General features: G+C 43.0%; 1 protein-coding gene across 3 annotated transcripts in view; it reads left to right on the top strand.

The window, feature by feature from the left end:
* Positions 1-12,616, top strand: part of ACO1 (aconitase 1) — a 60,929-nt gene that overhangs the window by 29,660 nt on the left and 18,653 nt on the right. For all 3 annotated transcript variants that reach the window (XM_008248341.4, XM_008253164.4, NM_001082315.1), the window contains 6 exon segments: positions 4,024-4,093; positions 4,204-4,387; positions 4,876-5,015; positions 7,602-7,773; positions 10,600-10,700; positions 11,816-11,932. In XM_008248341.4, coding sequence (XP_008246563.3) covers positions 4,024-4,093; positions 4,204-4,387; positions 4,876-5,015; positions 7,602-7,773; positions 10,600-10,700; positions 11,816-11,932 — 784 coding nt within the window.

The following is a 12,616-nucleotide window of genomic DNA, read 5'->3' on the forward strand; positions in this document are numbered from 1 at the left end:
TCTCTGCTGTGGCCCGGGAGTGCAGTGGAGGATGGCCCAGGTGCTTGGGCCCTGCACCCCATGGGAGACCAGGAGAGGCACCTGGCTCCTGCCTTCGGATCAGCGCAGTGCGCCGGCTGCGGCGGCCATTGGAGGGTGAACCAACGGCAAAGGAAGACCTTTCTCTCTCTCTCTCTTTCTCTCACTGTCCACTCTGCCTGTCAAAAAAAAAAAAAAAAGAAAGAAAAAGAAATCTCAACAAGAATCTTACAACATTTTCTCACGAAATTTCTTGAGTGAGAAAACTATCTCCTCTGTAAATGTTTGTGAGTTTGTGGAACAACAGTCAATCTAATTCTCAAAAACTTGGAACTGCATCCAAATCTGAACTCAAAGAATGTAACTAAGAAGAAATTTCCTCTTTAGTCTGTGAAGCCATTCTCATTCAGAGATCTTACTAAATTAGGGTAATTTAGGAAAGTTCTGAGTGACAAAAAAAAATTTTTTTGAATTCTCAGTCTATTCATTCCAGTAACTAACAGTAGCCAAGCTTAGCATATAGTAGATGTTTTGTTTGCATGAGTAAGTGGATTTTCACCTTGAATTGCCATATCGTAAAACACCCTATGCATTTATGGCTTATCTTACCTTGTGAATACATTGGTTCTATCAAACTGACTCCACATTTTCTGGGGCAGATATACTGTTCCACCTGTGCTTCAGTTGTGAGAAGCTCTGACATCCTCCTGGTGGTAGAGAAAGGATAGCGACAATGCCTGGCTGTCTGGAAGCGCTCAGAGGATAGCAGAAGAAGAGATGGGGTGGGCAGGGGCCACCCCTAATTAAGCATCTGAACTCTGCTGGCAGAAGTAATGGCTGGGAATGCCTTTTTTATTATTTAATTAAATTCATTTAATCTAGATAGCCAGTATTTATTCAAGTAACAGGTTGATTTAGAAGAGAGATTAGTGAACACAATTTTCACATAGCTGAGTAAGTCTAGTCACCACAGACAGGGGTGCAGATCGTGCTGACTTGGAGAGTCAGAGAATTCTCTGCAGACTGACGTGATCTGGGTCATGGAGTGTCTTGACCCAGGACAGCAGAGCTGGAAAAAAGCAGCTTGCACAGAAGCGTAAGGAAAGTGGGGTTTGCTGCAGACGGTGAGGGCTGAAGCTGCGAGCATGGGCTGCAGAGTGAAGAGGGTGATAAAGGAAGATTGAGGTCAAGTTGAAGGACTTGGCTTTCGAGACAAGGAATTTGTACCTTATTAGACAATGAGACGCCACTGGCAGATTCCAGCTGGTGCAAGGTAGTCCATTTTAGAAAACTGATTCTGGTGGCAGTGTGAAAGCTACTTTGACCTAACAGAGAAACTAGTTAAGAGGCTATCTCCGGAGCCAGTAGTTGGAAAGATGCAGGTTATCAATCTAAGACAGGTGGTCATTAAGTGAGCTGTGGGCAGACAGGGAAGAGGAGCAGAGTTAGTAAGAAGGCCATGTAGTGGAGTTTGGCCCATTGATGTGTGGCCCCCAAGGCATTTTTGATGCAGATGCCCAAGATTCACTGGAAATGGGGATTTGAAGGGGAGGTGGGGTCTTTAGAGAAGGAGGTGGAGAGGAGGACCTTGAGAACAGCTGCATCTTGTCTGGAGCTCTGCAGGTCTAGGCATCTGCCCTGGCGTCTCCTTGTTCTGTACTAAGGTTTCTCCCTTTTGCTTTTCTGTAACATGAACACATTCTCTCAGGGACCAACATACTTTTGCCATAAAGGCCAAGTAAATATTTTCAGTATAGCCACATGCTATCTCTGTCACATACTCTCCACACCCCGCCTCCAATGTTTAAAAACTTACTCATTATTTGAGGACCAAGGATATTGAGGCATTGAGCCAAATTTAGTCTATGGGTTGTAGTTTGTAGGCTTTGCTCTAAGGCAGTCTTGGGAATTGCTGCCAGTAAAGCAGTTGATGCTTACCTTGGAGAATCTTCCCATCAGGGAAAAAGAATCAGCGTGGTAAGACAGTGTGCTCTCTGTGAGGTATGTAATACATGTTTCCAGTCCTGTTCCCCCCAGGAGTGCTTATCCTTATCTCTGTCTGGCACCCCTTACCCTTGAGACTACCTCCATGCCTTCTCCTTCTGGAAGGCAGTGGAGACCACCTGGTTGGTTGTAGGACCTTTGCTGAGTGCCCCTATGGCACTCTGTACTTACTAATATCAGGCATTAGTAATCACACGTTTTTATAATTGCCTGGTTATTTCTGTATCTCTTATCAAGCTCTCTGCTCCGGGATGAGGGGCAGAGACTGGGTGCCTTTTGCACTGTTGTATGCCCACATAATAGGCTTTTGGTAGATAATAAGGGAGGAGGCGGGTGAGTAATAGATAAGAGGTTAAGGTGGAAACCTGAGGGCCAATCGGACCTGGGTTCAGCTGGCAGTTCTGTATTTACCAATTATTTGATCTTGGACAAGCATCTAGCCTGTCTGTGCCCCTGTTGCTATTTCTGTAGATTGGGGATAACAATAGTATCTACGTGAGTGTTGTTATGCTGATTGATTGAGTTCACCTGTGAAGCACTGAGCACTGTGACACCATGTTGCTTAATTAGTGATGGTCATTGCTACCAGTACTGCTGTGGCTTGCACAGTCTCTGCACCTGTGATTATTCCTGCAGAGAGGCAGTATGGCATCAGAATTAAGAGTTTTCAACTCTGGAGTCAGACCACCTGGGTTTGAATTTCATTTTAGCCATGTACCAGCTGTATGGTCCTGAGCAAGTTTCTTAACCTCTCTGTGTCTCTTTTTCCTCATTTGAAAAATGTGAATATTAATTGAACCTCACTCAAAGGGTTATTATGGAGAATGAGAAAATTACTGTATTTAAAATGGAGGCTGGGGGCTGGCACTGTGGCACAGCAGGGTAAGCCACCGCCTTTGCTGGTAGCCCATATGAGCACCGGTTTGAATCTCGGCTGCTCCACTTCTGATCCAGAGCTCTGCTAATGCTCCTGAGAAAACAGTGAAAGATGGCCCAAGTACTTGGGCTCCTGCCACCGCTGTGTGGGACCTGGATGGAGTTCCAGACTCCTGGCTTCGCCACAGCTGTTGTAACCATCTGGGGAGTGAACTGGCAGATGGAAAATCAGTCAGTCTTTTTTTCCTTCCCCGCTCCTCCCGTAACTGTTCTTCAAATACATGAAACAAAATCTTAAAATGATAAAATCATGGCTGTTTCATTGTAATGTCCATAAATGGTAACTATTTTCTTAATAAAAACTGGCTTGGGAGGTTTTAGCTTTAATTTGACTACAGTTCTTCAGTCCGTGAGGTGCAAATTATGGGTGCCTTCTCCACTGAATCTACAAAATTCTGACTGAGTTATCTGACCTGGACTCAGACTGCTACGGTTGAGTTGTAAGAATCTGGAAATGTTCCTGATGCCCGGCATTGCTGGTGGCAGTGCTGATTTACCGAATGACCTGGAGAAAACCTCAGCACAGACTCTGGGGTTTACACATTCTTGGGTAGCACCAGCTTCCCTGTAAACCTCTGTCCAAGTCCTAGGAAATCTCGATTCTAAAAATGACTGCCCTCTGGGCATTGCTCTTTGCCATCTCCCTACATAAACAGTAGAAGATAGTAACCCGGACAGGGCTCAGCACCAGCAGTGTTGTGACAAGGTCATGGATGAGAAGGGGATGCAGAAATAAGGGTTCTTTAAATGTCTAAGCTGCTGTTGTCATACATGTCTTGAATCTGTTCCCAAGTGGAAGGCTTTATAATTTGATTCGTTTTAACTGGAATTCAGGCCATGTTTTCTGTCTGCAATATTTGAAGGCATTATAGAATCCCTTGAACCAAACAATAATACTTGTACTTTTACGAGTTACGTCTCCTTTTCCCCATTGTACTGGTAGAGAATTCCTAATCCCACCCAGAAAGCCAGCAGATGCCCGTGCCACTTTATTAATTACCGGTGAACTTAACCAATAATATTTTAAGCCTCCAAATTCATACATTTTGTTTATCTCTCTGGCAGGGCTGACAGCTTACAGAAGAATCAAGACCTAGAATTTGAAAGAAATAGAGAACGATTTGAATTTTTAAAGGTATAGGCAGCGTTGGGTTCCAGTGTTGTGTTTTCTGTGTGTGGGGTAGAGGGCGACGTACTGAGAGGTATTTCAGGTATTCATGGTGTTCTTTCACTCTTCAATCTTAGTGGGGTTCCAAGGCTTTTCGAAACATGCGGATTATCCCTCCCGGCTCAGGAATCATCCACCAGGTGAATCTGGAATACTTGGCCAGAGTAGTGTTTGATCAGGATGGATACTACTACCCCGACAGCCTCGTGGGCACCGATTCGCACACGACCATGATTGACGGTTTGGGTGTTCTTGGCTGGGGTGAGTGTTCCAGGCTCCCGTTCTGTGTATGCTCTCTTCATTCACACTGATGCCATTGCAGTCCAGGAGCATCGGCTCTCATGACCGCAGGTGTAGCAGAGGCATTTTTGTCTGCCTTGTTCACTGCTGTGCCTGGCACCTTGTGGGCAGTGAATAATTACATTTGGAGAAAGAACTGGAATAAGGGTTAGGAACATTTAGCATAAATGGAAATCAACTGTGTTGTTTGTTAAAAAGGACTCTTGATCCCTACTGTCCATTGTATGTGGCACTGAGGGATTTTGATACAGCTATTTCGGGGACACTTTTGTTAATTCTGTAGAGGGAAATAGTACTATATATATAACAACTGACGTTTATAGAAACAGAACTCTGTACCACTTAAGCCTATAACTAGGTTTATTACCTGTTACTGCCACTGAGTCTATAGCTGGGGGCTGTAGTGTGGAATAATGAAAGCCTTGTTCTGGTCATGCCGTTCACTGCAGGTGTGGGTGGCATTGAAGCAGAAGCTGTCATGCTGGGTCAGCCTATCAGTATGGTGCTTCCCCAGGTGATTGGCTACAGGCTGATGGGAAAGCCCCACCCTCTGGTAACATCCACTGACATCGTGCTCACCATTACCAAGGTAACTGTGTGCTTGCTGTCTCTTCTTTTGTCTTGGACAGAGACAAACAGGGAAGGAACACATAATGGAGTCTTTCTTGGTTTCCAAGTACTCTGGAAATGCTAGGAAACAGTATGTTGACAGTTTCAGAAGAGATCAAGAGACTGTTCTGTGGTTAAGTTTAGAGAATTACATTCGTTTTATTCTTTTGGTGTCACATGAATCTTAAAAATTAAAAAAAGTTTAGTAATTTAAATACACAGAAATCAGTATGCCTACCACCAGGATTCAACAGATGATAACCCTTTATTTGCTTCGAGTTCTCTGTTTTTAAAGAATTCATATGTGATGTTCATGATAAAATTGCCTTGCCATTCCTAGAAGTAATCCGAGGTTTTGGAGAATCATTTCCATGCATGTGTTTATAATTTGGCTGCATTTTTTCCCCACATGGTGGTGGTTCTTTTTTTTTTTTTTTTTTTAAAGATTTATTTGTTTATTTGAAAGGCAGTGTTAGAGATAGATCTTGCATCCATTGGTTCACTCCCCAGATGGTTCCAGTAGGGCCCAAGCCAGGAACCTGGAACTCCTTCTGGGTTTTCCATGTGGATTGCAGGGGTTCAAGGACTTGGGCCATCTTCTGCTGCTTTCCTGGGCGTATTAGCAGGGAGCTGGATAGAAAGTAGAGCAGCTGGGACTTGCACCAGTGCCCATATGGGATGCCAGCTTTGTAGGTGGGAGCTTAACCTGCTGTACCACAATGCCAGCCCCATTTTTATGTGTAAATAGCAAGTTAGTTCCATGAATAATCATTGATTCTAAAATTTTTTTCCCTTTGTATTGTGTCACATTATTACAACATGTTTCTCCAAGCTGGAACATGTTAGGTCTTTTTTTATTTTTATTTTTTTTAAGTATTTATTGTCTTCACTTGAAAGGAAGAATTAGAGAGAGGGAGAGACAGAAAAGGGCACTCCTCCATCTGCTGGTTCACTCACCAAATGGCTGCAACAGGCCTGGGCCAGATAAACCATGAGTCAGGAGCTTCTTCTGGGTCTCCCAAGTGTGTGCAGGAGCCCAAGTACTTGGGCCATCTTCCACAGCTTTCCTAGGTACAATAGCAAGGAGTTGGATGGGAAATGGAGCCAGACCTCGAAACGGCCCATATGAGACACTGGCATTGCAGACAGCAGCTTTGCCTGCTATGCCACAACACTGGCCCTTGTTTTGTTTTGTTTTGTTTTGTTTTGTTTTGTTTTTTTCCCTCTTTAACTCTTACAGGAAATCATTTTTGGGTGAGTTGCTTTCTTTGTATAATTTTCAAAGACTATGAGAATAGAGATGGTTTTTCATTATCATGAACACAATTTTTTCTGGTTGTATAGTTTGGAGGTTTAGAACTTTTTGCATGGATGGTGTACTATTAAGTCTCCCCACTCCCCATCCTCCAAAATTTCTCTATAATCTTTGCGGCATTTGGAATTGGGTATATTTGAACACCATAGCATATCACAAATGTCTGCTTGCTGTTCTTCAAATGGGGAATCACATAGGGCTCACTTCTCACCAAAAGAGCGTTCTGTCCATGTGCTTGTCCACGGTCCCTAAAACTGGCTTCATGCAGGGGTAGTAAGTTGTGAGGCCTCACCCCTGGCTGGTGGCCTCTGTGGAAAAGATGTTGAGAGTCAGCCAGTCTGGATTTGTTGGTTATATTGATTTGTACCTGGAGTATGAATTTTCTTCATTATACTTTAGGAAATAATTCATTTAGATTCCTATTAGTGTGAATACTGGTTTGTTTAAGTTGAAAGAATTTAATTTTCAGCACTTGTAGGCATTTTCTCTGAAAAAGAAGAATGTTTGAAAAATTTTTCTTAATGTTGTATTTTCGGCATTGCTTTCTTTTTGTAAGAACTGCTTTGACATAATGTTAGATTTACAGACATGGTGTAAAGATAATACAGAGTTCCTCTTTACCGTTCTCCTAGCTCCTCTTAGTGTTAACTTTTTTTTTAAGGTTTATTTACTTCTTTGAAAGACAGATGACAGAAAACAAGAGATAGAGAGATCTTCTATCTACTAGTGCAACAGCTGGGGCTAGGCCACGCTGACTCCATTCAGGTCTCTCACATGAGTGGCAGGAACCTAAATACTTGAGCCATCATCTGCCTCCCAGGCATATTGGCAGGAAGCTGGATCTGTAGTGCAGATTAGCTGGGACTCCAACCAGGCACTCTGGTATAGAATGCAGGTGTACCAAGAGGTAGCTTAACCTGCTGTGCCACAATTCCTGCCCCTTAATGTCGTTCACATCTTACATAACCATGGCACAGTGATCAAAATTAAGAAGTTAACATTCATGGCAGTCATACACGCTTGACCACTTTTTTCACTAGGTGCCTTTCCTGTTCCATGTCCAATCCAGGGCACCATGTTGTATCTGAGTGACATTGTTTGTTGCCCTTTACTTTTTCAAAGTAATCACAAGCATGCTGGGCTAACTTTCTGTTTGAGGTTATAAGACTAGTTTATAAGAATTGCAGGGTGATAGCTCTGCATTTTAAAATGTAAACCATCAGATCTGTTTCTGTTGTTTCTGCTGCTTAGCACCTCCGCCAGGTTGGGGTCGTGGGCAAATTTGTTGAGTTCTTCGGGCCAGGAGTAGCCCAGTTGTCCATTGCTGACAGAGCTACAATCGCCAACATGTGTCCAGAATACGGAGCAACTGCTACCTTCTTCCCAGTTGATGAAGTCAGTATCAAGTACTTGGTGCAGACAGGTAAGTGAAGGGCCTGAAAGCAGAGAGCCGTCTGTAAATCACGGGATGCTAGAATCAGAGCATTGTCTTCCGCCTCCACCCCCTGGAACGGTTTGGGAAGATTTGGAAAATTTTCTTTTCTCTATATGGAGTCAAATGGGGTGTTAGGATTTAAGGAAGTTAGAGATAGGATGGCCAGTATAGAGTGGAGGTGTTTATACAGAAGCCTAGGTATTTATACAGCTCTCCTACCACTAGTTTTCTGATGGTAAACAAGTGATCTTAGTGACTACCATCTGTGGGTTTCCTACAGTATCCTAGGCTCTTGGTATCATTTGCTGTCATCCTTGTCACAGACCTATGGAGGGGATTGGCTGATTGGTTAATTAACTAAAAGGAGAGAAAACTGAGGATCCGAGAGTGGTACTACCCCACAGTCAGTGAATAGTGGAGGCAGACTCCAAGCCTGCAGCTGCCTGCCTCTTGGCAGAGAAGCACAGGTGAAATGGGAGTCTGCATATGAAAGTGATTTTTAAACATCAACAGATTCTTAACTCTGTGTATGTATGTTTAGGGATTTGACTTACACCTTTAGAAAGCTTTTTAATTTTAATACCTAGGTTTATTTTTAAATCATTAAATATTCATTGAGGTATTCAATAAGTTATTGATATCTAGTCTTGGTCCCAGGGGTCCAGCAGTGAGCAGTATAAAAGAAGTTCTTGCCTTCACAGAGCTTATATTCCAGTGAGCAAGAAAGAGAAAGGCAGTGAATAGGTAAACAGATGCCCAAGTCTGATCAAGAAAGCAGGGGGAGGTAGTTGAGTTACCAGGAGTTCTGTTCCTATTTTGGAAGGTCAGCAAAAGGCCCCTGAAGGTGAGATTTGAACTGAGGGCTGAACGAAGGAGTGAGGGGACCAGCCATGAGAACAGCCTCATGGGAAGCTTGCTCCAAATAAATCCACATCTCCCATAACCTGAGGATGTTACTTTGGAAATAGTAAAGACTGGGATGAAAAAGTTTAGTTTAAAAATGTTATTAAATATAATCACCTTGGAATGGATTAATATGTGCTCACTCCCCAGAGGATCTCAAGTGAAGAAGACGTAGGAATAAAAGAATCAGAATGAGTTGCTGAGGGCATCGCCTCAAAGAACAGGAGGGGAGGGTGATGAGCCAGGTCAAGGGAGAAGCGCTGCAGAGCAGACCCAGCGGTGAGGTTGGTTTCTGTGGTGCCGGCGGTGGACACTCAGCTTCTCACTGTCCCAGTGCCGGATTCATCAGTGTCTGTTCAGCAGAAGCACACTGCCCCAGAAGAGTACAAGCCTTTCTCATGCTAGACCCTCTAGAAGTCTCTCCCGTACCTCTTCGTGAGGACTATGCTGTGGGTTGCCAGTAACAGTGGGCTCAGCAGTAGCTCATGGTAAATAATTTGTGGGATCCATGCTGAAAGCTGGTGACTTACTGTTCAGACAAATAGACAAAAAAATCTGATGTATTGTGGGTCCAAGAATCAAGCTTTCAGTCTTACTTTACTCTCAGAGACATAGGTAGATGCATGTCCAGCAAGCATATTTCATGAATGCTACCTCCTACACCACAGTCTTTTATTTATTTATTTAAAAGAGACAGAGATCTTCCTTTCAGTATTGATTCTCCGAATTTCCACAACAGCAGGGCTGGGCAAGGCTGGATCTAGGAGCCTGGAACTCAGTTGGGGTCTCCCATATGGGTGGCAGGGACCCAAGTACTTGGGCCATCACTGCAGCCTCCTAGAGTGAGGTGTAATTTAGCAAGAAGCTGGACTCCAGCATCCCAGGTGAGTCTTAAACACTGAAACAAATGCCTACACCCCTCCCCCCCGCACACCAGGATCTTGATAAGAATTGAATAGCAGAGGACGCAGGGTCATATTCCTGGTGATACCGTCTTGTGGGTTAAGACTTTGAACTTTAGAGTCAGACTCACGTTCAGATCCTGATTCTGCTGTTTACAGGCTTTGAAAAGTTATTTAATGTTCTTGGGCCAGCATTTCTTCACCTGTAAGTGAAAATATTCGTTGTCTCATAAGGTTATGATAAAGGGCCAGAATTTGAGGGAATGCATTTAAAGTTTCACAGTGCTAGGCACACAGAAGGTGCTCTAGAGCTTGGTAGTTTGGGGTGGGGATGGAGTAGGACATTATTCTAATAATAATAATGTGGAACGCTGAGAGTCTTTCTGCACAGCTGAAGATAAGTACATATGTGTGCCTTGACTATTAGTTTGGACTTGGGGTCCTGCTAATTAAGTGTCATAACTACAAGGAGAGGGAATATCATCTTACAGGTAGAATCTTTTTCAGAAAAATGAAATGTTCATTTTGATAAGAATGATGAGGGCCAGTGTTGGGGCACAGCAGGTTAAGCTACCATTTGCGATGCAAGCATCCCAAATCAGAGTGCCAAGTCGATTCTTGGCTGCTCCACCTCTGATCCGGCTTCCTGCTAATGCACCTGGGAAGACAGCAGAAGGTGGTCCAAGTGTTTGAAGCTCTTGACTTTGACCTGGCCAAACCCTGGCTGTTGTAGCCATCTGGGGGTGAACCAGTACAGAAGAGCTCTGTCTCCCTCTGTCTCTGTAACTCTGCCTTTCAAATAAATGAATCTAAAAAAAAAATAATAATAATAATAATAAAAAGCAGCAGCTGGAGTCAGATATCAAGCTGAAATATCAACAGAGCTTTCAGTGTGTGTGTCAGTGCAGTGCGTATTATGTGTACAATCGCTGATGGGAGTATGAGTGTATAGTCTCTAACCAGGAAATACTAAGATATGTTACTTGTTACTCCTTCAATTGTTGTTTAGGTCGGGATGAAAGCAAAGTGAAGCAGATTAGAAAGTATCTTCAGGCTGTAGGGATGTTCCGAGATTACAGTGACCCCTCTCAAGACCCAGACTTCACCCAGGTACGAGAGCACCTTCCACAAACATATGTTTCCTCTTCCTCAGGGCTGTGGTTTTAGTTGTGTGTGTTTTTTTCTTGGGAGAAACAGTTGTCGGAAATTCATCACTGCGAAGTCAGAACAGAATGTTAAAAGGTTAAGAAATCAAAGGATGAGGAACTTTTAAATATAATGAAATAATATAGCATTTTATATTCTTACTTAATAGTTACAAGTTGAGTGTGTTGCCATTTTGAACTACTGATTCACACCTCTTATGTGTAAGACTATTGAGACTCCAGTAGAGGCACAAGAGCTGGTCAAGGCTAAGGCCATCATTTATCATAGACCTGAAAAGAAGTGAAGGTACAGACATACCACTTAGTTCCATTTATCTGATAACTTATCTTTTTTCTATATGGGCAAGATCAGAGGGGAAACTAGATATTAGACCCTTGTTTAGTTTCCTATTACAATGAGAAAAGGAAATATTGCTAGACTTGGTCTGTCTCCTGGCATTATTGACTTAGCTAAATCCCTCTCAGATCACCTTAGAAGTATAATAGTTTATGTACTGTTTCAATAGAAAACTCAACTCTAGTGACAACATATTTATACATTATTTATTATTTATTATTGTACCCTATGAATATGTGCATTTATTGTTAATCAAAAATGTGTTTAAAAATGTTTAAAGTGATACAAATGTTAACTCACCTTATTTGATCTTCACATGGGATATATGCATTGTATCTGTGCCCCATACCTATGTATAATTAAAGTAATTTTGAAAAAAAGAAAATGGATTTCAACCTAACTTAGACAGTGAAGAGCATGTCTGGGCTGCTGTGGGAGGGTGGATGAGTGGCAGATGCTGAGCAGCAACACAAGGTACACCTGACCTTCTTGAGGTGGGGCTCGGCTTCCTGCCTGTCCCATGCCACTGTGGTGCCCATGTAGATCGTGGAAGTCAGTCACCTAAATGTTAAGATGAACATTGGCCTCCTTGTTTGAGAGTGTGGTAGTTTTGTTTGCTTTTTGGTGTTGTGTGATGCTTTAAATTCCCTCCCTGGTGTGCCTGTGTTTCTTCCTTGTGGTTATAATGTGAATCTGTAATTCCTTTGCTTTTTGGTGAACAGGTTGTGGAATTAGATTTGAAGACCGTAGTGCCTTGCTGCAGTGGACCCAAAAGGCCTCAGGACAAAGTTGCTGTGTCTGACATGAAAAAGGACTTTGAGAGCTGCCTTGGAGCCAAGGTAGGAGTCTGGGAGAGGAGGTTGAAACCCCTCCGACTGTGCCCCATGCCCAGTTTGATAGTGCCCAGAGTTTCAGGCAGTTTCCTTATAGCACCTGAACATCTGTGAACACAATTCAGCTTTGTAAACGCATCTGCGTTTCACAGGCCTCTGACTGCATCGTTCATGTATTTGCCCCAGCTTTTCTGGCCGCGTTACTTTTGTTCATGCCTCTGCCTGCATGTCCCGCTCTGTCAACTCCGTAAGACTTGGCCAGGTCCCAGCTCTTCTGCAACAAGGCCTCTATCTCAGCAGAAAGTCATTTTTCCCTCATTTGAAACTTGATGACACTTGGTCTGAAACACTTTGATAGCCTTCAGTATTCTTTAAGTTACATTATTGCAACTTGTGTGCCTTACAGTGTAGCATGTTTCAGAGTAGAATTTGTCAGAATCACAGTACACAGTAGGTGCTCACTGAGCATTTTCCATGTGAGTGATTAAGATGAATGATAGATTTCACCTACGGGACACCAGCAGTCTACCAAATGTTCAGTTGTGCTTTGCTTTATTGATCATGGTTAGTTTGTATCTGGTCAAAATGACACCTTTCTCCAAATTTCTTTTTCTTTTTTTTTTTTTTTTTTTTTTTGACAGGCAGAGTGGACAGTGAGAGACAGACAGAGAGAAAGGTCTTCCTTTGCTG

The sequence above is a fragment of the Oryctolagus cuniculus genome, chromosome 1 (genome assembly GCF_964237555.1).
Source record: "Oryctolagus cuniculus chromosome 1, mOryCun1.1, whole genome shotgun sequence".
NCBI lineage: Eukaryota > Metazoa > Chordata > Mammalia > Lagomorpha > Leporidae > Oryctolagus > Oryctolagus cuniculus.